Source organism: Macaca thibetana, chromosome 14 (genome assembly GCF_024542745.1).
Source record: "Macaca thibetana thibetana isolate TM-01 chromosome 14, ASM2454274v1, whole genome shotgun sequence".
Lineage (NCBI taxonomy): Eukaryota > Metazoa > Chordata > Mammalia > Primates > Cercopithecidae > Macaca > Macaca thibetana.
The window spans coordinates 28408983-28432644 of NC_065591.1; the positions used below are offsets into that span (position 1 = coordinate 28408983).

General features: G+C 40.6%; 2 protein-coding genes and 1 pseudogene across 21 annotated transcripts in view; 2 read left to right on the top strand and 1 right to left on the bottom strand.

Moving 5' to 3' along the window:
• The window catches only part of COMMD9 (COMM domain containing 9), a 1186740-nt gene that overhangs the window by 617447 nt on the left and 545631 nt on the right, over window positions 1-23662 (top strand). The window contains exon 1 of one of the 19 annotated variants that reach the window (XM_050759486.1): window positions 10899-10902. The exons of the other annotated variants lie outside the window; for them this stretch is intronic. The gene's annotated coding sequence lies outside the window, so the exon portion shown is untranslated. Of the gene's footprint in view, window positions 1-10898; window positions 10903-23662 lie in introns of those variants that run through there. 19 annotated transcript variants of the gene reach the window in all.
• Window positions 19282-19846, bottom strand: LOC126936440 (succinyl-CoA:3-ketoacid coenzyme A transferase 1, mitochondrial-like). The gene has a single exon (XM_050759233.1). The coding sequence runs from the start codon at window positions 19789-19791 to the stop codon at window positions 19282-19284; it is 510 nt and encodes a 169-aa protein (XP_050615190.1). The 5' UTR covers window positions 19792-19846.
• LOC126936622 (succinyl-CoA:3-ketoacid coenzyme A transferase 1, mitochondrial-like) lies at window positions 19989-21387 on the top strand (annotated as a pseudogene). The gene has a single exon (XR_007719457.1). The product of XR_007719457.1 is annotated as a succinyl-CoA:3-ketoacid coenzyme A transferase 1, mitochondrial-like (transcript).

The following is a 23662-nucleotide window of genomic DNA, read 5'->3' on the forward strand; positions in this document are numbered from 1 at the left end:
AGCTGCTCCAGAAAATTATTAACATTAAATGGGCATGAGGGAATTGGAAGGGGAGGCACTGGTCAAAAAGGAAGCTTAGTAGGAGCACAAGATTGAAATAATCCCTGACATTTTGTTTCTCAGTTTGAGGAACCAAGGCAATCAACATTTTGTTTTCTTCTGTGAAACAACTTCTTCTGTGAAAAAACTACACTGATAAATATCTCCAAACCTTCACTTAGTTATTGGCAGCATGTTGATATTTATCTTAAATGGCAGCTCGCTTTCTTTGTTACTTCAATGTTGAGGAAGAAGCTATTCCTTTTGAGATTTCCCACTGGTTAGAGTTAATTATACTTATCAGAGCCTGAATTCCTAGAAGACATCAAGGTCATCCCTGAAGTCGGTGGATTTCATAACCTCCAACAAGTCATGAAAACTTGCCTGCTTCTGTGTCAAGGTAACAACAGTGACATCAGATAGACTCAGAGCACAGCCATTTCAACTTATTGCATTTTAACTCCATGGTGCTACAAAGGGTGAACAAGGAGGAACAGGGGTCCATTCACAAGTGCAGCTTAAGGAAAACAGAAATTGCACAGATTCTGTTATAGATTTTTCTGTCTTAGTCACATAAGCATGGCCCTTCCTTCCTCAGGTTGTAATAATTTCAGATCTTCATGAAGCTCAAGGCAATTCATCAACATTAATCAATTTCAACACAAACTTTGGGTAGAAGGACAGGATACATAATAGAATTGCCATAGCTGAACCAAATGTAACCCTGAGAAGACAAACATCTTTGCCAGAGAAACTTAGTAGGGAGCAGCAAGAAAATAGGCTCTGGTTTAGACTAAATAATCTTCATTATTACTATTAACTATCATAGATACTACTGCACCCACACACACACTAGAAGAAATAACAACTTCTATTTCAAAAATGACTTGTAATTGGAATTCGACCTCTTAGACCTAAAATGGACCTCAAAATATCATCTGTAACAGCAGAAAAAAAATAAACCAAGAACAGTTTTCCGGCTTCCTCCTGTGGCACACTCTCCACTGTATCATATATCCTGGATCAGTTAGAAAGCAATTATTTGGAAGAAACAGAAAATCCTACAACTGTAGCTACTAACAGAAGTTTAACCAGTTATCTCATTTAACAAAAATTCTAAAAGTAGGTGTTCATTCACCGACTCAACAATGTCAAAACTGATGTTGTGAGATTTCTTTTCCCTTTTCTTCATGATTGTTGCCTTGTGGTCACAATATGGTCACTGCTTCTCCAGTAAAGGAAAAGCAAAGGGCATTTATGCCTGTACTTCATTAGTCAGAACTATACTACATGGCCACCCAACCTGCAAATGAAGCTGGGAAATTGAGTGTTTTAAACTGCTCACACTGCTGCCTCAAACAAAATGAGGAATCTGTCAGACGGAAATAAGAAGAGAATGAGTACTGCGTGGCCTTTTAACAATCTTTCACACATACTGATTGTCCAAGGAACTGTTTCATCCTTTCTAGAGCAGACACACAATTTAATCTAAAAAGTCAGGTGTTTATTTTTGATGACCTGGGATGGTAGGGAAATGAGGAAGAAAACCTCACTCTTCTAGTTAGGCTGCACTGCCTCCCACTTACCCGCTCAAACCCACCCATTCCTATCACTCTGAGGCTATGGATTCAAGGTTACAGTCTGAGATTCCTTGATGTCCACACATCACTCGTATCCCAAAGGGAGAATAGACAAGTGAATGACAGTTTAAGAAGTTGTCCTCCAAAACAAATGGTGTGTAGCTTTTGTTTCAAGTGAAAAGTATCAATAGAAGAGCTAATAAATGATAAAAGTTGAAAGAAAAGAAAATCCTACTACATAGTATTTGTTCTCCCTGCCCCCTTTCTTTCTTTCTCTTTCTTTCTTTCTTTCTTTCTTTTCTCTCTCTCTCTGTCACACACACACACACACACACACACACATTTAAATTAGTCCTTTTACCAAAAAAAGCAAAAAAAGTCTTGGTACAAGATTAGGACATTTAAACACCAAATAACTGTATATAATTGGAAGGGGAGTGAATTATTTGTCAAATAGACCTTTAAAAGCAACAATCAACTGTTAAGAATTCATAAATTCATCCACCTTTGTTTTAAAGTTAAGATAAAATAGGAATCTGCACAAGTACACGCTGGTTTATATGACTATAATTAGGTATTTAGCTTCTTGAGATGAGGATTTATTTGTTTGGAGAATAAGAGAATTGCAGCCAGTCAACCTCTAAAATTCATTAGAGATTGAACCACTTCATGCAGGGAAATGGCCATTCAACCTCTATGTACTATCCTTAGTAGTAGGAAGTCATTACCTAATAACAGAGCCAGCCTGTGCCTAGGGCAACCAGTTGTCCAAGTTTTCCCAGAACACAGAGGTTTTCTGGGATACAAGATAAGAAGTGCTAAAACTGGGAAAGTCCTAGACAAACTGGGATGAGTTGATCACCCCACCTTTCCACATAGAGCATGTTGCCCCTAACCTGACCCCATTTCTACCTCTCTTGTTCTGCTTGGAAGGAGATGAATTAGGGAAGAGCCCTGTAGTTATCATCAAACTCGATGACTAAAATAAGTTTCTAATTATTCAAAATGTCCTTCTACATGTTCAAAGTTTTTATTACGGTTTATTATGTGACATCTGTTTCTGAAGGGAAAATTTAGGAACATAGCTCATAAGATGTACTTTGCTTTAAATTTTCTTTAGATTTTACCACCTGCTTTATAGCAGCATGCCACATTTAGACAGGCTGAATCCCCCTTTTCACGGTTATATTCAATAGCTGGAAGACAGATGCATCCAGTGGGCTTGATTTGTTTTGGCATTTTGGGCACAAACTTAATCATGATAAACCAGTCCAGTCCTTTTTTACTTACCCTCCTCCTCAGATTGGATCATACTGATAAAGTGTAATTTAAGTGTATTTTTCAGTAATTCTAATAATTGACCCAGGGAAATTAAAATAATATTTTCCTGTTCTACTTGTCATAACCTGTTGAGATATCTTTCAAAATGTGCTACTGTGGGGAAAAAAGAAATTCTATACACACATTATTGCTGAAATTTCCTGGCTCTTTGCCTCCCAGAAGAGCAATGCATGAAATATTTACTCAAAAATGGAAATATTAAGAAGTAAATGAGTTTAAACCAACCTAATTACTTTATGGGCATTTCTTCACTGCTTAAGGAAACTCCAAATTATCTTCAGCTCTGCATAGACTGTGTCAACTAGAACATATTGAAAAAAATGAAAAAGTACTCTCAAACAGCCAACTTGACTGATTTAATTCTATTTAAATAATTGCTCTCAGGATGAAGAGACTGGTTTAGTGTTGAAGGAACAAGGTCAGAGGAGTTAACGAACTTTAAGTTACATGAAATATAAGATCATTCACTCTTTCACTTAACAAATATTTATTGAGCACCTACCATGTGCTAACCACTTTTCTAAGTGCTGTGAACAAAAGAGCCAGAGTTTGCATCCTCATGAAGCTTACCTCCTGGCAGGAGAGACAGACACTACCCCCTCGACAGTGATGATAAATAATATGAAGAAACGTACCAGGGTAAATTAATGTGACAAGGTTTTCTTCTGTCTTAAAGGAGGAGTGCTGTCTGAGAAAGTGACCTCTAAATTGTGACCTAAATTAATTCAAGAAAGGAAAGAGCTACCTCCCCTCCCACCATCATCTTTTTGTGTATAGAAACAGTGTTCCTCCAAGTGTGGTCTCCAGACCAGCAGCATCTTCATCACCTCTGAACTTACTTAAAATGCACATTCTTAGGCCCTACTTTAGACCTGTTAAATCTGAAACTCTGGAGGTAAGGCCTAGCAATCTGTGTTGTTAGAAGTTTCATAGGTGATGTTATACATGCTCAAATTTGAAATGGATTGCTCTGGACAATCATATCCTCTCTTCTCCATGAAAATTTCCCAGATCTTCACAGTTGACAGTGATCTCTTTTCTCCTCTAAAATCCTTCACCACATCACAAATAACTATCCAGAGGCACTTTGACTCAGCTCTTGGTATTACTGCTAGGCTCCTCATGTACCTGAAGAATCTCTGTTTGTTACCAGTCAGCTCCTTGAAGGAAGAGACTGTAACTATTTCATCTCCATATTCCCAACAGCTTGGTAAAGTCCCCGGCATAAAGCAAGCTTCCAAAAATACATGAAGAGGTGATGTAGCAATCTGAATAATGGTCCCCCAAAATATTAGGTTTTCATCCTTGGAAATTGGAAATGTTACCTGATATGGAAAATGTCTTTTCTAACATGATTACATTAAAGGTCTTGAGATGTAAGATTATTTGGATAGGTCCTAAATGTAATCACAAGTATCCTTATAAGAAAGAGGAAGAGGGAGATTTGACATACATAGTGAAGGAGAAAGCAATGTGACCAGGGAGGCAGAGATTGAAACAATGTAGCCACAAGCCAAGGAATGCTGGCTGTCACCAAAATCTGGAAGAGGCAAGAAACTGATTCTCCCTTAGAGCTTCCAGAGGAGATGCCACTCTCCTGACACACTGATTTCAGCCCAGTGATTCTAGTTTCAGACTTCTGGCATCAAGAACTGTGAAAGAATACATTTCTGTTAAGCTACCGAGGTTGTAGTAATTTGTCACAGCAGACACAGGAAACTAAAATAAATGATCACAGCTAAAAGCTGGGTATGGCTTTTGGGGGCATCACCTTGGCTAGTTACAGGGTCTGGTTATTCAGCAAAACACACTAATCTAGGTACTTGGGTAAAGGGATTTGGCAGATGTAATTAAAGTCCCTAATCAGTTGACTTTAAGTAAGAGAGATGATCCTGGCTGATTCTAACTTTATCAGTTGGAAGACTTTAAAAGCAGGAATGAGGCTTTCCCAAACATCATGAACATAACCATGTAGTTCCAGCCTCCTTGTGTCCTTCCCTTCCAGAAAACTCATGGACAATAGCTTCAGCTCATGCCTATGAGTTCAAGCTTCCTCATGACCCTGCCTGCCCCTGTTAAATCCAGGTTAAAACACAGGTATTGAGCATTTACTCAGCAGCAGCTAATATATGTACATTTTATTATTTAATCCTGACATCAATCTTATGAGTTAGGTATGATTATAATCCCATTTTATATATAAAAACATTTACACTTAGAGGGATGAACTGAATTACACAAAGTCACATAGCTAACTCATTGGCATTCAAACTCAGGCAGTCTGATTCCAGAACCTTAATCAATATACCAAAGTGCTTCCCAACAAACTAGTGCCAAAAGTGTGTACAAGTCAGAGTGGGAGAATCATTGCAAGGAGACTTCCAATCCACTTAAATGTTTCAAGCTTATTAAGGGGAAACACAGAGGAATTTGCTTTAGGATGAGCATGAGTCCCATAAATTTGTAACATTCAAGGCAAACCTGGAAGGTATAGAAAAGCGTTGTTTCCCAAGTAAATTTGAGGACTTCAGCCAAGCTGAGCTCAAAGCCTCCTCTGCCCCTCCTCCACTAGTAGGGTCACTTGGCTGACCTTCCTTGCTGCCCTTTCTCTCTGAGGCAGCAACTGGAACTGCACAGATGTGCAAGACAGCAGGGAATGGACAGCCCTGGTGATAAAATCGAGAAATTTAGGAGCCCTCCACTGGGTTTCCACATACTCTCCCACAATCATGAGAAATAGGACTTTATCAGCATTTGCCCCAGGGTGCTAATTAAATATGCTAAGAGTAAGATTCTCATATCTGGCATCTTATAGCTAAAAAGAAATCTGGTCACTGCAAAAGAGAGTACTCCACTTAGTTGAGAAGCTATTACACAAAGAAAACTCATTCTAACATTCTTATTATAGAGAATTCAGCATAGGTTGGTTCTAAGGCAGTCAGAGGTGAGGATGGAAACTTCCCAAAGAATCAGAAAGACCTTAAAATGAGGGAATTTCTTCTTTAAGCCTGTCCTGCTGCTATGGTGGTTGGCAATTCATCAATGCAGGATTCCAGATTCAACTCATTAAATACATGATGTTGGTAAATTACTTACCTTCCCACAAGGAAAATAGGTACATTGGGTTTTTTTTATATATTATGGCATAATACATGTTCACTTAATAAATTTAAACACTGTATAGAACATGGAAAAACAGTAAAGTTCACTTGGACTCTCACTACCCAAAGAGAACGGACATTAACATTTTGTTAGGCAAGTGAACTAACATGTTTTTGCCTGCCTATCTTCATCCATAAAATGGGAACAAGTAACAGTCTTCCTCAGAAGTGATAGAGGAAATGCTTGAGATAAATCAGGTAAAGCACTAAGCACAAGGCATACCTAATAAGGCTCTCCTATGCTAGTGTTACTACTGTCCCAGTTTGCCAGGGGCTCTCTTGGTTTTAGTACCGAGAGTCCTACATCCTGAGATACTGGGATGGTTGGCATAACCCCACAGGAAGGATAACAGTGAAGTATCATGTTCACCGGAGCACAGACAGTGCTGGGTAGTACATGAATGCTCTTTTAACAACAGGGAGTCATCATATGATTTGCCTTAGATTCATTGTCCTTGTCTGACACAGACCTGCTTGGTCCAGCTTGCACTGAATGGGGAAGTCTCAAAGCCAGTGCTCCAGCCTCAGAAAGGCATTATCCTGTACAGAAGCATCATTCATCCAGAACAGTGTTCTGTTTCTAGCAAACTGCACTTCAGTTCTGCCCACCGATGTCTCCAAGTTGAAGGAAGGAGCAGGAGCACTGGACTCCTCTGAACTACTAGTCTCTCTTAAAAAACAGAAAAGAAATCAAGCACTTAGATGGAGCCCCCTGTGAACTGCAGGCTCCCAACTGCCTGCCCAGCCAAATAACATCGATCTTCTGGCTCCATTTCATTTTAGTCCTTTAACTGCTCACATCTCTGGATGGCATTGGCACAGCAAGACACAAGTTCCATCATCATGGTGTCAATTCTGCCTTCAAAACTCAGCTTTGTTCCAACTCTGTCAGGGTTAGAAGCAGCACAGGCTATAATGGTATTTTCTTAGCCACCCCCTCAGTCTGCTGATCTTTGTTCAGCTAGGGGAATGCTCATTTTTAGTGAGTCAGATGACTCCCTTTCTGCGCCCTTCGTTCAATGGATCCCTCATTTTGGACATGCTGATAAATGTTCAAATGAAATTTCCTTTGGCTACAGCTTGTCCCAACCTTTCTTGTTATCATCTCAGCCCTTCTATCATCTAAACAAGGACCTGCCAACTTATTGTGTGTTAATGCCCTTCATCTCCCTTTCTCCCCACATTATTTTTCACTTGGCTTCTCTCAATTACTCTTCTCTGTGCTCTCCTGGAGATCCTTAATTATCTTGACTCTAGTGCATTTAAACCTTTGGACTAACAAGTGCTCTGAGCTGTTTTCTTTCTCCTGGGAAATCAACTGGAAAGTCATCCAGACATGCTGACCCAGCCACATTTCAAATTAGCGCCAGAGAAGCTGTGAAGGAGCCTCCAATCTCTAAGGATCCCTAGAGATTCAACTGAGTATCCCTGAATTTGAGAAACACACACACACATCCACATCCACATGCACATACACACACACTTCCACAGCCTAAAGGTCCAGGTGACATAACATTAACAACAACCATAAAAATATCTCTATCCTTGACACCATCTGATCACGTAAAACTTCAGCCTCTGACGAAGACCTCAACCCCCATAAGCATTTATGGGAGTTTATTTATATGTACACATGCAAATCTAGTCAAGAACTACGTGTCTTTTCTGGGCACACTGCTACCACACTGCCTCTGCTGTCTTCTCTCAGGCTACTATAGTTTCCTACCTGATGCCATTACTCACTCTCTGGAACAGCCAAAACTGCAAAGTGGTCTGTGGCACCAAGGGGTGGGATAACCAGCACAGCACTGCCAGACCCCTCCAATTGAGTGTAATATAAAGTGGAGACAGTAGTAATGAAATAGATTGCAGGATGTCGTCTCTTCTACAGCTCAGCTACAATTCCATGGAATTGAGCTGGGCATAGATCAGAGGGACTGGTACCACATTACATGCAGAATCATACCTGCTCTTGCCCCACCTCCATCACCAAAGCCACGTAAATAGTCCGAGCCCTTCATGCACACATATTTCTCCCTTTAAGATACTTTCCTACCCAAAGTGGCTCCCCACACAAATAGACCTCCACAAACTGCTATCATGTTCCATTCACTCACCCCTACCTCACCCACCCAAGATCCCAGATCTCCAGGCATACCCAAATCCAAAAAGGTGCAGACCATAAGTTCCACTGCGTTTTCATATTTATATATTATTTTTAAGTGATTCATTTCAAAGTTGGAGCATAGTTCTAGACTCTGGGAATTCAAAAATGAAAGACATGCAGCATTAGTGCATTTCCTTGGATTGAATTTTTCTTCATCTGAGATTTGTGTCTCCAAAGTGCAGTATAGGTCCTATGAAGGTATAACAAGCCCAGGAGCTAGGATGTTATGCTACCCTGATCAATGTGGCTACTTTTGTGAGATTTCCCTGGAACAAGAGCTAATGTCCTGTCATAAGATCCAGGATCCCATAGGAAGAAATTGATCCTAATAGCATGCAGAATGAATACAATAAGGAAAATGGCTGAAACAAATGGATCTTGACACCATGTTAATAGCTTTTTTTGTAGAAGAAAATGAATTCAGGAGTAAAAAATAGAAATTAATGAAGGCACCCTAGGCAAAGTCCTCCACCGCCTCCTAAATGATGGTTTTAGTAGGGTCTATCCTCCCCTCAAAGATGACCAACGGTACTGCTAAGAACTCTGGAAGATAGTGTACAATTTGAATAGGAGAAGCAAATTCAGAAGGCTCCACAGGCTATGAGCAGAGTCACTTCTCAAGGGAAGTGGTAAATTTCCACAGCCACTAGAGATCATTTGGCTAATATTTCAACACCAACAGTCTATGTCTTCAAAGAGTATTTATAGCTTTAATGGCATTAAGGTGACTGAACTCCCTGGGACTCCTGAACTTTTATTTGTTAGTGAAAAGTATTAATCATCGTGATGCCAGATTAGCCTATGGGGATTTTTTCCTTAGAAACTAATACCTTATCCTCAGTTATCTTCAGCTGCAGAGTCTCAGCCCCAGCAAGGCTAAATCAGCCTAAGTAGAACTGAACACCTTTCAAAGGAGCAGCAAAGGTCACATGGGGATGGGAGGAATGTGTCATAAGCAGGATTTTTCTTCTTTTCCTTGTCTTGCATGTGCCCAAGGCAGAATCTGGGCCGCCCCCTTGAGATTTTCTAAGACTTGCAGATATCTAATACTATAAAATTAAAACAAGAGGGGGTCAAGATGGCAGACTAGAAGTAGCTGGTGTGTGCCGCTCTCACAGACAGAGTGGTGAGTAATCACTGATGCTACAAGTCAATTGTCTAAAAAGCCTCATAGGGATCCATCAAGGAAGTGAGGGGACACTAAGAACAGAGAACAGTGAAGCTTGGCAGCAGCACCTCTGAGATCAACATGGAGCCAGAAGGAGCTGGCTCCTTTTCATGGAGAAAAGGTGAATGAGTGAGAGCCCCTGGGGGATTCACACTTCCCACAGGGACCTGTACAATCCTGGAAATGAGAGAATGACCTCGGCCTCCTGGGTCCCTTGATTAATCCAAAGAGCCACCTGGAGTTTTTATAAAGGCAACACTCAAGTCCATAGGGGACCTCCCACAGGCCTTGGACCCTGGACCAGCTCAGTGCTAGCTGCCATAGCCATGATAGAGGCCACAGTCATGGTGTCTGGAAGCAGGAAGACTGGACCATTCCCCCTGTCAGACAAGGCTCAATGCCAGCTTCCAGCACAACAGCTCAGCTTCAGCCTGAACTCTGCCAGGGGACACAGCTCCATGTTCCCCCAGGAAGCACCTGAATGGTGGAACCGGAGACCTCACCCATCCTTGTTGCTCTTAGCTTGGTGGGACACACCAGCTGGGGTTTCCGGCACAAAGCCTTGCCTCTACCAAAATTCTGTGGGTGGGCACAGTCCCATGTTCCCCTGGGAAGCACTCAGAGGGTGGATCAGATGATTCCATCCACTCCTGCTACTCCTAGCTGAGTGGGACTTGCTGGCTTGGTTGGTGCCCAAGCAGGTGGGGGAGCCTTCACTCTTAGAATACTGTGAGGGCTGAGATGCCTGAGTTCTCACAGGCCAGCAGGGGACTAGGACATGCCTCCCTGCACCGGGTATGTCTGGGAAAGGTATGGCCTGTCTGCCAACCACATCCCCTTCCTGAGGGAGCATTGTGACCCAGAACACCTAACAAAGAAAATGCTGGCATGAAAACAGTAATTGGAGGGGGTTCCTCCAAGGCCCAGGAGCAGCACAGGTAAGGGAGTCAACTCTCTCCCCCATACCCATAGAGCACTACCACTAAAATGCATCAAAATGTAAAAGATCCATGGGCTAAGAGTCTATCTGCTGGCCACAACTCTTAACTTCAACCTACTCAATAACAGCCCAAACCACAACACCAAAATACTTTGCCAATATACAGCACCTGTGAAAACTAAACGAGGGGTGGTTCCAAGACGGTCAAATAGGAACACCTCCAGTCTACAGCTCCCAGCATGAGTGATGCAAAAGACAGGTGATTTCTGCATTTCCAACTGAGGTACCGGGTTCATCTCACTGGAGCTTGTCAGACAATGGGGGCAGGGCGAGGCATTGCCTCACCTGGGAAGCACAAGGGGTCAGGGAATTCCCTTTCCTAGACGAGAAAAGCTGTGACAGATGGCACCTGGAAAATCGGGTCACTCCCACCCTAATACTGTGCTTTTCCAATGGTCTTAGTAAATGGCACACCAGGAGATTATATCCCACGCCTGGCTCAGGGGGTCCCATGACCATAGAGCCTCACTCATTGCTAGCGTAGCAGTCTGAGATCAAACTGCAAGGCGGCAGTGAGGCTAGGGGAGGGGTGCCTGCCATTGCTGAGGTTTGAGTAGGTAAACAAAGCACAGGGAAGCTCGAACTGGGGAGCCCACTGCAGCTCAAGGAGGCCTGCCTGCCTCTGTAGACTCCACCTCTGGGGGCAGGGCATAGCCAACCAAAAGGCAGCAGAAACCTCTGTAGACTTAATTGTCCCAGTCTGACAGCTTTGAAGAGAGTAGTGGTTCTCCCAGCACGGAGTTTGAGATCTGAGAAAGGACAGACCGCCTCCTCAAGTGGGTCCCTGACTCCCGAGTAGCCTAACTGGGAGGCACCCCCCAGTAGGGGCAGACTGACACCTCACACAGCTAGGTACCCTTCTGAGATGAAGCTTCCAGAGGAACGATCAGGCAGCAACATTTGCTGTTCAGCAATATTCGCTGTTCTGCAGCTTCTGCTGCTGATACCCAGGCAAACAGAGTCTGGAGTGGACCTCCAGCAAACTCCAACAGACCTGCAGCTGAGGGTCTTGACTTTTAGAAGGAAAACTAACAAACAGAAAGGACACCCACACCAAAACCCCATCAGTACATCAACATCATCAAAGACCAAAGGCAGATAAAACCACAAAGATGGGGAAAAAAACAGAGCAGAAAAGCTGAAAATTCTAAAAATCAGAGCACCTCTCCCCCTCGAAAGGAGCGCAGCTCCTCGCCAGCAATGGAACAAAGCTGGATGGAGAATGACTTTGACGAGTTGAGAGAAGAAGGCTTCAGACAATCAAACTTCTCCAAGCTAAAGAAGGAAGTTCGAACCCGTCGCAAAGAAGATAAAAACCTTGAAAAAAGATTAGACGAATGGCTAACTAGAATAACCAGTGTAGAGAAGTACGTAAATGACCTGATGGAGCTGAAAACCATGGCACGAGAACTACATGATGAATGCACAAGCTTCAGTAGCCGATTCAATCAAGTGGAATAAAGGGTATCAGTGATTGAAGATCAAATGAATGAAATGAAGCGGGAAGAGAAGTTCAGAGAAAAAAGAGTAAAAACAAATGAAGAAATATGGGACTATGTGAAAAGACCAAATCTATGTCTGATTGGTGTGCCTGAAAGTGACGGGGAAAATGGAACCAAGTTGGAAAACACTCTTCAGGATATTATCCAGGAGAACTTCCCCAACCTAGCAAGGCAGGCCAACATTCACATTCAGGAAATACAGGGAACACCACAAAGATACTCCTCGAGAAGAGCAACTCCAAGACACATAATTGTCAGATTCACCAAAGCTGAAATGAAGGAAAAAATGTTAAGGGCAGCCAGAGAGAAAGGTCAGGTCACCCATAAAGGGAAGCCCATCAGACTAACAGCAGATCTCTCGGCAGAAACTCTACAAGCCAGAAGAGAGGGGGGCCAATAATCAACATTCTTAAAGAAAAGAATTTTCAACCCAGAATTTCATATCCAGCCAAACTAAACTTCATAAGTGAAGGGGAAATAAAATCCTTTACAGAGAAGCAAATGCTGAGAGCTTTTGTCACCACCAGACCTGCCTTACAAGAGCTCCTGAAGGAAGCACTAAACATGGAAAGGAACAACGGGTACAAGCCACTGCAAAAACATGCCAAATTGTAAAGACCATCAATGCTAGGAAGAAACTGCATCAACTAATGAGCAAAATAACCAGCTAACATCATAATGACAGGATCAAATTCACACATAACAATATTAACCTTAAATGTAAATGGGCTAAATTCTCCAACTAAAAGACACAGACTGGCAAAGTGGATAAAGAGTCAAGACCTATTAGTGTGCTGTATTCAGGAGACCCATCTTAGGTGCAGAGACACACATAGGCTCAAAATAAAGGGATGGGGGAAGATCTACCAAGCAAATGGAAAACAAAAAAATGCAGTAGTTGCAATCCTAGTCTCTGATAAAACAGACTTTAAACCAACAAAGATCAAAAGAGACAAAGAAGGCCATTACATAATGGTAAAGGGATCAATTCAACAAGAAGAGTTAACGATCCTAAATACATATGCACCCAATACAGGAGCACCCAGATTCATAAAGCAAGTTCTTAGAGACCTACAAAGAGACTTAGACTCCCATACAATAATAATGGGAGACTTTAACACCCCACTGTCAACATTAGACAGATCTATGAGAGGGAAAGTTAACAAGGATATCCAGGAATTGAACTCACCGCTGCACCAAGTGGACCTAATAGACATCTACAGAGCTCTCCACTCCAAGTCAACAGAACATACATTCTTCTCAGCACCACATTGCACTTATTCCAAAATTGACCACATAGTTGGAAGTAAAGCACTCCTCAGCAAATATAAAAGAACAGAAATTATAACAAACTGTCTCTCAGACCACAGTGCAATCAAACTAGAACTCAGGATTAAGACTCACTCAAAACTGCTCAACTACCTGGAAACAGAACAACCTGCTCCTCAATGACTACTGGGTACATAATGAAATGAAGGCAGAAATTGGTTTCAATTGTTCTTTGAAACCAATGGGAACAAAGACATAACATACCAGAATCTCTGGCACACATTTAAAGCAGGGTGTAGAGGGAAATTTATGGCACTAAATGTCCACAAGAGAAAGAAGGAAAGACCTAAAATTGACACCCTAACATCACAATTAAAAGAACTAGAGAAGCAAGAGCAAACACATTCAAAAGCTAGCAGAAGGCAAGAAATAACTAAGATCAGAGCAGAACTGAAGGAGATAGAGACACAAAAATCCCTTCAAAAAATCAATGAATCCGGGAGCTGGTTTTCCAAAAAGATCAACAAAATTAATAGACCACTAGCAAGACTAATACAGAAGAAAAGAGAGAAGAATCAAATAGACACAATAAAAAATGATAAAGGGGATATCACCACCAATCCCACAGAAATACAAACTACCATGAGAGAATGCTATAAATACCTCTGTGCAAATAAACTAGAAAATCTAGAAGAAATGGATAAATTCCTGGACATATACACCCTCCCAAGACTAAACCAGGAAGTTGAATCCCTGAATAGACCAATAACAGGCTCTGAAATTGAGGCAATAATTAATAGCCCACCAAGCAAAAAAAGCCCAGGACCAGAGAGATTCACAGCCGAATTCTACCAGAGGTACAAGGAGGAGCTGGAACCCTTCCTTCTGAAACTATTTCAGTCAATAGAAAAAGAGGGAATGCTCCCTAACTCATTTTATGAGGCCAGCATCATCCTGATACCAAAGCCTGGCAGAGATACAACAAAAAAAGAGAATTTTCAACCAATATCCCTGATGAACATCGATGCAAAACTCCTCAATAAAATACTGGCAAACCGAATCCAGCAGCACATCAGAAAGCTTATCCACCATGATCAAGTGGGCTTCATCCCTGGGAGGCAAGGCTGGTTCAACATATGCAAATCAATAAACGTAATCCAGCATATAAACAGAACCAAAGACAAAAATCACATGATTGTCTCAATAGATGCAGAAAAGGCCTTTGACAAAATTCAACAGCCCTTCATGCTAAAAACTCTCAATAAATTAGGTATTGATGGGATGTATCTCAATATAATAAGAGCTATCTATGACAAACCCACAGCCAATATCATACTGAATGGGCAAAAACTGGAAGCATTCTCTTTGAGGACTGGCACAAGACAGGGATGCCCTCTCTCACCACTCTTATTAAACATAGAGTTGGAATTTCTGGCTAGGGCAATCAGGCAGGAGAAAGAAATAAAGGGTATTCAATTAGGAAAAGAGGAAGCCAAATGTCTCTGTTAGCAGATGACATGATTTTACATTTAGAAAACCCCATCATCTGAGCCCAAAATCTCTTTAAGCTGATAAGCAACTTCAGCGAAGTCTCAGGATACAAAATCAACATGCAAAAATCACAAGCATTCTTATACACCAATAACAGACAAACAGAGAGCCAAATCATGAGTGAACTCCCATTCACAATTGCTTCAAAGAGAATAAAATACCTAGGAATCCAACTTACAAGGGATGTGAAGGACCTCTTCAAGGAGAACTATAAACCACTACTCAATGAAATAAAAGAGGACACAAACAAATGGAAGAAGATTCCATGCTCATGGATAGGAAGAATCAATATCGTGAAAATGACCATACTGTCCAAGGTAATTTATAGATTCAATGCCATCCCCATCAAGCTACCAATGACTTTCATCAAGAATTGGAAAAAACTACTTTAAAGTTCATATGGAAGCAAAAAAGAGCCTGCATTGCCAAGTCAATCCTAAGTCAAAAGAACAAAGCTGAAGGCATCATGCTACCTTACTTCAAACTATACTACAAGGCTACAGTAACCATAACAGCATGGTACTGGTACCAAAAACGAGATATAGACCAATGGAACAGAACAGAGTCCTCAGAAATAATACCACACATCTACAACCATCTGATCTTTGACAAACATGACAAAAACAAGAAATGGGGAAAGGATTCCCTATTTAATAAATGGTGCTGGGAAAACTCACTAGCCATATGTAGAAAGCTGAAAGTGGATCCCTTCCTTACACCTTATATAAAAATTAATTCAAGATGGATTAAAGACTTAAATGTTAGACCTAAAACCATAAAAACCCTAGAAGAACACCTAGGCAATACCATTCAGGACATAGGCATGGGCAAGGACTTCATGCATAAAACACCAAAAGCAATGGCAACAAAAGTCAAAATTGACAAATGAGATCTAATTAAACTAAAGAGCTTCTGCACACCAAAAGAAACTACCACCAGAGTGAACATGCAACCTACAGAATGCGAGAAAATTTTTGCAATCTACTCATCTGACAAAGGGCTAATATCCAGAATCTACAAAGAACTCAAACAAATTTACAAGAAAAAAACAACCACATCAAAAAGTGGGCAAAGGATATGAACAGACACTTCTCAAAAGAAGACATTCATGCAGCGAACAGACACATGAAAAAATGCTCATCATCACTGGACATCAGAGAAATGCAAATCAAAACCACCATGAGATACCATCTCACACCAGTTAGAATGGCAATCATTAAAAAGTCAGGAAACAACAGGTGTTGGAAAGGATGTGGAGAAATAGGAACACGTTTACACTGTTGGTGGGACTGTAAACTAGTTCAACCATTGTGGAAGACAGTGTGGCAATTCCTCAAGGATCTAGAACTAGAAATACCATTTGACCCAACCATCCCATTACTGGGTATAAACCCAAAGGATTATAAATCATGCTATTATCAAGACACATGCACACATATGTTTATTGCAGCACTATTCACAATAGCAAAGATTTGGAACCAACCCAAATGTCCATCAATAATAGACTGGATTAAGAAAATATGGCACATATACACCATGGAATACTATGCAGCCATAAAAAGGATGAGTTCATGTCCTTTGTAGGGATATGGATGAAGCTGGAAACCATCATTCTCAGCAAACTATCACAAGAACAGAAAACCAAACACCGCATGTTCTCACTCATAGGTGGGAACTGAACAATGAGAACACTTGGACACAGGAAGGGGAACATCACACAGTGGGGCCTGTTGTGGAGTGGGGGAAGGAGGGAGGGATAGCATTAGGAGATATACCTAATGTAAATGACGAGTTAAGGGGTGCAGCACACCAACATGGCACATGTATACATATGCAACAAACCTGCACGTTGTGTACATGTACCCTAGAACTTAAAAGTATAATAATAATAAAAAAAATAAATAAAGCTAAAGGAAAAAATCAACTACAAAAAAAAGATCTGCACAGAGTCTTGGCCTTCTGAAAGCCTCCAGAAACAAAGCCAACTGACTGTACTCAACTTACATAACAGTTAAAGAAACACTAGCACTTGCACATGAGAAAGAATCAGTGCAAGAGCTCTGGCAACTCAAAATGCCACTGTGTGCCCTTACCTACAAATGAACACACTAGTACCCCAGAAATGGTTCTTAACCAGATTGAGATAACTGAAATGACAGCAACAGAATTCAGAATATGGGTGGCAAGGAAGTTCATCAAGATCAAGGAGAAAGTTGAAACCCAATCCAAGGAATAAAAGGAAAGCAGTTAAACAACCTGGGAGCTGAAAAATGAAATAATAATTTTAAGAAAAAACCAGAATAAACTTCTAGAACTGAAGAATTTACTTCAAAACTTTTATAACATAATCAGAAGCATAAACAGCAGAATCGACCACGCTGAGGGAAAAATCTCAGAGCTTGAAGATTGGTTCTTTGAAGCAACTCGATCCAACAAAAACAAAGAAAAAATAATTTTAAAAAATGAACAAAACCTCTGAGAAATATAAGATTGTGTAATGAGACCAAATCTATGACTCATGAATATTTCTGAAAGAAAAAGAGAGACAGTAACTTGGAAAACACATCTGAGAATATAGTGCATGAAAATTTCCCTAATCTAGCTAGAGAGAAGGGCATACAAATTCAAGAAATACAGAGAACTGCTGCAAAATATTATACAAGCCAACCACTCCCAAGGAATATAATTATTAAATTCACCACGGTGAATACAAAAGAAAAAATATGGAAGGCAGCTAGAGGAAAAGGTCGGGTCAACTAAAAAGGGAACCTCATCAGGCAAGCAGCAGACCTCTCAACAGAAACCTTACAAACTAGGAGAGATTGGGGGCATGTTTAAGCATTCTTAGAAAAAAGAAATTCCAACCAAGAATCTCACATCCCACTAAGCTAAGTTTCTTGAGCAAAGGAGACATAAAATCCTTCTCAAACAAGCAAGCACTAAGGGAATTTGTTACCACCAGATCAGCCATACAAAAGGCCCTAAAAGGAATGGTAAACATGGACACAAAAGATTGAAACCTGCTACCACATAAAGAAAAAAAAACCACACTCAAACACATCACTCACAGGCAATATGAAGCAATTTTACAAGCAAGTCTACAAAACAAACAGCCAGCAATATGACAACAGAATCAAAATCTTGTATATTAACACTAACTCTGAATGTAAATTATCTAAACATCCATCTTAAAAGGCATAGAGTGGCAAGCTGTATAAAAAGACAAGAGCCAACTGTCTGCTGTCTTCAAGAGACACATCTCACATGTAATGACACCCACGGGCTAGAAATAAAGGAACGGAGAAAGATCTAACATGCAAATAAACAACAACAAAAAAGCAAGAGTCACGATTCTAATATCAGATAAACAGAGTTTAAGCCAACAACAACCAAGAAAAACAAAGAAGGGCATTACATAATGATAAAGGGTTTATTTCAACAAGAAAACTTTACTATCCTAATATATATGCACCTGACACTGGAGCACCCAGATTTATAATAACAAGTTTTTGACCTACAAAAATATTCAGACAGCCACAAAATAACATAGGGGACTTCATCACCCAACTGACAGTGCCAAACAGATCATTGAGGCAGAAAACTAACAAAGATATTCTGAACTTAAACTTGACACTTGCCCAATTGGGCCTAATAGGCATCTACAGAATATTCCATCCAACAACCATAGAAAATATATTATTTTCATCTACACATGGAACATATTCTAAAATTGACCATATGTTTGGTCATAAGGCAAGTCGCAATAAATTCAAAAAAAATTAAGACATACTAAGCACACTCTTGGACCACAGTGCAAAAAAAAAATACCAATAATATCTCTCAAAACTATATAAGAACATGGAAAACAAACAATTTGCTTCTAAATAACTATTGGGTGAACAACAAAATTAGGGCAAAAATTTAAAAGTTCCTTGAAATCAATGAAAATAGAGATACAACTCACCAAAATCTTTGGAATGCAGCTAAAACAGTGTTAAGAGGAAAGTTTATAGTGCTAAATGCCTTCATGAAGAGGTTGGAAGGAGCTCAAATTAATGATATAACATTGTACCTTAAAGATATAGGGAAAAAAAAAGAATGATCCAACCCCAAAGATAGCAGAAGAAAAGAAATAACTAAAATCAGAGAACTGAATGAAATAGAGACCAAAAAGTCCATACAAAAGATTAATGAAACCAATAATTGTTTCTTCAAAGGAATAAACAAGACTGATAGATCACTAGCTACATTAACAAAGAAAAGAAAAAGGATCCAAATAAGCTCAATCAGAAATAACAAAGATGACATTACAAATGATCCCACAGACATACAAAACATCCTCAGAGACTACCATGAACACCTCTATGTACACAAATTAGAAAATCTAGAAGAAATAGATACATTTCTGGAAACACACAACCTCCAAAGATTTAACCAGGAAGAAAGTAAAAACCTGAACAGACAAATAACATGTTCCAAAACTGAATCAGCAATTTTAAAAACCTACCCACCTTCTTGTACCAAGGTCCCATACCCTGTGGGGGTGTAAAATGCAGGAACTCCAGCCCCGCCCGCACGGATCCTCTCCGCAAGTGTGCCCTGTGGTGTCAGCTCCGCTTCTAATTCACCAGATAAGTACTGTCGTTCAAATTCTGCATTTTCTCCCACATATGAAGATATCATGCGTTTTATCTGCTTGGACCGAAGCAAAAGCCCCAAACCAAAATTGTCAACCCCTGCGTTGTTGCTGACTGCAGTCAGTCCTTTTACTCCAGTTTTCAGTAAAGCACCTATAAGATTCTCTGGAATTCCACATAGCCCAAAACCACCAACCAAAACCGTTGCACCATCAGGAATGTCTTTTACAGCTTCTACTGGATCTGTATAAAACTTGGTATGGCGATGAGCACTGGTGGAAAAGGAACAAACACATCCCTTGTACCAGGCTCCCCTAGATCCGCGGGCAGAGGCGCAGAGCCGAAGGCCAGAGGAGAGGAGTTTGAGAGCCGCCATCTTCGGGCCTGAGGCAGGAGGAGGCTACCGGGTGGAGCGCGCGTTTGAGCGTCGGTGCGCGCTGTCCCGGGCGCAGCCGATTCACTGCGAAGAAATGAGGGGCGGGCTGGAGCCTCCACAGCGCGGCTATGACGTCCTCCCGGCCTTTCGAGGAGCATCGCCCATCAAATACAACAAAGATGGCAGTGTTGCCATTACCAGTAAGCCAGAGGCGAGGGAGTTCAATGGTCAGCACTTTATTTTGGAGGAAGCAATTACAGGGGATTTTGCTTTGGTGAAAACCTGGAAGGCGGACCGAGCAGGAAACGCGATTTTCAGGAAAAGTGCAAGGAATTTCAACTTGCCAATGTGCAAAGGTGAAGAAACCACAGTGGTAGAGGTTGAAGAAATTGTGGATATTGGAGCATTTGCTCCAGAAGACATCCATATTCCTCAGATTTATGTACATCGCCTTATAAAGGGAGAAAAATATGAGAAAAGAATTGAGCCTTTATCAATCCAGAAAGAGGGAGATGAGGAAGCCAAATCTGCTAAACCTGGAGATGACGTAAGGGAACGAATCATCAAGAGGGCCGCTCTTGAGTTTGAGGATGGCATGTATGTTAATTTGGGCATAGGAATCCCTCTCCTGGCCAGCAACTTTATCAGCCCAAATATGACTGTTCATCTTCAAAGTGAAAATGGAGTCCTGGGTTTGGGTCCACACCCACGACAACATGAAGCTGATGCAGATCTCATCAATACAGGCAAGGAAACAGTTACTATTCTTCCAGGAGCCTCCTTTTTCTCCAGCGATGAATCATTTGCAATGATTAGAGGGGGACATGTCGATCTGACAATGCTAGGAGCGATGCAGGTTTCCAAATATGGCTAACTGGATGATACCTGGGAAGATGGTGAAAGGAATGGGAGGTGCTATGGATGTAGTGTCCAGTGCCAAAACCAAAGTGGTGGTCACCATGGAGCATTCTGCAAAGGGAAATGCACATAAAATCATGGAGAACTGTACATTACCATTGACTGGAAAGCAATGTGTCAACCGCATTATTACTGAAAAGGCTGTGTTTGATGTGGACAAGAAAAAAGGGCTGACTCTGATTGAGCTCTGGGAAGGTCTGACAGTGGATGACACACAGAAGAGTACCGGGTGTGATTTTGCAGTTTCACCAAAACTCATGCCAATGCAGCAGATCGCAAATTGAAACATGAATATTTGTACCAGGCTGCGTGTTTTTCATTTTAAACACATAGGATTTAATTGAAAGGCCACCAGTAATCATAATTGTGTATTTAACAGGTGGTTTTTGATTAGTTTTCTTCTAGGGTTTCAGACTTTATGCATCCATATAAACTGTTCTCTAGGCATGCTGTGACATTTTAATAAAAAGCAAAAGGAGCATTTATAATTATCTCATTTGTTAAGTACCGAGAAGGTTGTCTTTATAATAGGTAATTATATTGAATGCATTTTCACTGAATATGGTATGTATGCTAAATTATATGAACCTTTCCCAAAGAAGGGCCCTATAAATTGATGTGGCTTTCCTCTTAACTATTAATTATTAATCCTGAAAGAAAGATAACATATTTGATTTTCTGGTTAGGAGAGTTGCTTTCATGTTTTTTTTTTTTTTTCAACCTCCTCTGACTTTTCTTTTGGGGCTTCAGATTTTATGATTACATCTTGTCCCCCTAGAGCATCCCCCTTCTTCCCATACTGCTTTTAAACAGATGCCCAAGAAGGCAAGCAGGAATGTCTCTTGTGGGGGAGAGCAGGGAGAAATAATTAGTTCAAACCAACTATCTATCTGTGCTTTTCAAAGACTAAGGCATATTATAGGAATAGGAACAGAAGAAACTGATTCTTCTGTTTTCTCATTTTAAAACAGCCCAGTATTCCTTTGTATTCTCAAGGGTCCTTGAGAATATTTCTGTTATTGAGACCCTGTGGGCTACTTGTGCTGTACCTCCTCTCAAGCCAAGAAGGGCTGCAGGATAATTTACCATGAATCCTTAGTAGCAATGACAGCAGAGTTAAAACATAAAAGGTGCTTTACTTTCAGGCTCTCGTTTTGGTTCAGAAAAGATTTTAAATATTGAATGACACTTCTACAGAACAACGATTTTTCTTCTGCCAAGGCTACTTCCTTTAACAAAGTGTCTTTAATTCAGCCTTGTCCAACTAGGGAAAATAATGATGGACAAGTCTAGGATTTGAAGTCAGTGAACTTTTAGTGTCAGGGAATAAACATGGTGCGTAGATCAGATTTGAAAGAAACTTCCTTAGAGGTATTCTCAATACTAGACAGGGGCCCATGGGAATGACTTCAGAAGCATCCCTGATAATAGATGGGTAAGAAGTCTAGGCACCCTGAAGAACAGGTGAGATAGCTGGCCTCTGGACAGAGGTAGGCATCGTACAGTACAATATATCATTCCTCTGGTCCTAAATATAGGAACTTATTCATGTTTTTAGGTGATAGTGGTCATTGAAACTCACTTCTCTTCAGGTGTAGCTACAATTGTGTAATATACAATATTAGAGAAAGGACAGGCTTTTAATAAGTAACACACACCATATATAAAATAGCCTTTCTGGCTGGCCACATGGTTAAATGCATACCTTCCCAGTACTGGGGGAAAAAAAAACGACCTTTCTTAGAATGTGCAAGTTTCATGAGAGTAATATATTGATATGACTTTGAAAAGAATTGTTGATAGTTACATCTTCAAACTTGCTTATCATTCCAGTATGCGTCTTTAAGATATTGTGATTCTAAGTAGATGACTTTATATTCTTGATTAAAGAGTGCTATACTTGCTAAGAAATGCATTAAGGAATATAATAAATATTCCAAAGTGAAAAAAAAAAAAAAACCTACCAACCTAAAAGAGCCCAAGAATAGATGATTAATTCTGACATGATGTGGCTCTGTGTGCCCACCCAAATCTCATCTTGAATTGTAATCTGAATTGTAATCCCCAGGTGTTGGGGGACGGGCCTCATAGGAGGTGATTAGATTATTGTGACGGTCCCCCTATGCTGTTCTCATGATAGAGAGAGAGTTCTCATGAGATCTGATGATTGTATAAGGGGCTTTCCCCCCTTCACCCATTCTTCTCTCTCTCGTCACCATGTGAAGAAGGATCTGTTGCTCTCCCTTCTGCCGTGATTGTAACCTTCCTGAGGCCTCCCCAGCCACGTGGAACTGCAATTAAACCCTTTTGCTGTATTAATTACCCAATCTCAGGTATTTCTTTATAGAAGCATGAGAACAGACTAATACAGATTCACAACCACATTCTACCAGTCATACAAAGAATTGATATGAAGCCTACTGAAACTATTTCAAAACATTTAGGAAAGAGGGCTTCTCCCTAACTCATTCTATGAAGTCAGCATCATCCTGATATCAAAATCTGTCAGAGACACAACAAAAAAAAGAAAACTTTAGGCCAATATCCATGATGAAGATAAACACAAAAATCCTCAGCAAAATACTAGCATACCAAATCCGGTAGCACATCAAAAAGTTAATTCACCATGATCAAGTAGGCTTTATTCCTGGGATGCAAGGTTAATTCAACACACACAAATCAATAAATGTGATTCACCACACAAGCAGAATCAAAAACAAAAATCATATGATTATCTCAGAGATGCAGAAAAATATTTCAATAAAATCCAACATTTCATCATGATAAAAATCCTCAACAGACTAGGCAGCAAAGGAACACACTTCAAAATAAGAAGCGCCATCTATGACAAATCCACAACCAACATTATACTGAACAGGCAAAAGCTGGTACCATTTCCCAGGAGAACTGGAACAAGACAAGGATGCCTACTCCCACCACTCCTATTCAACAT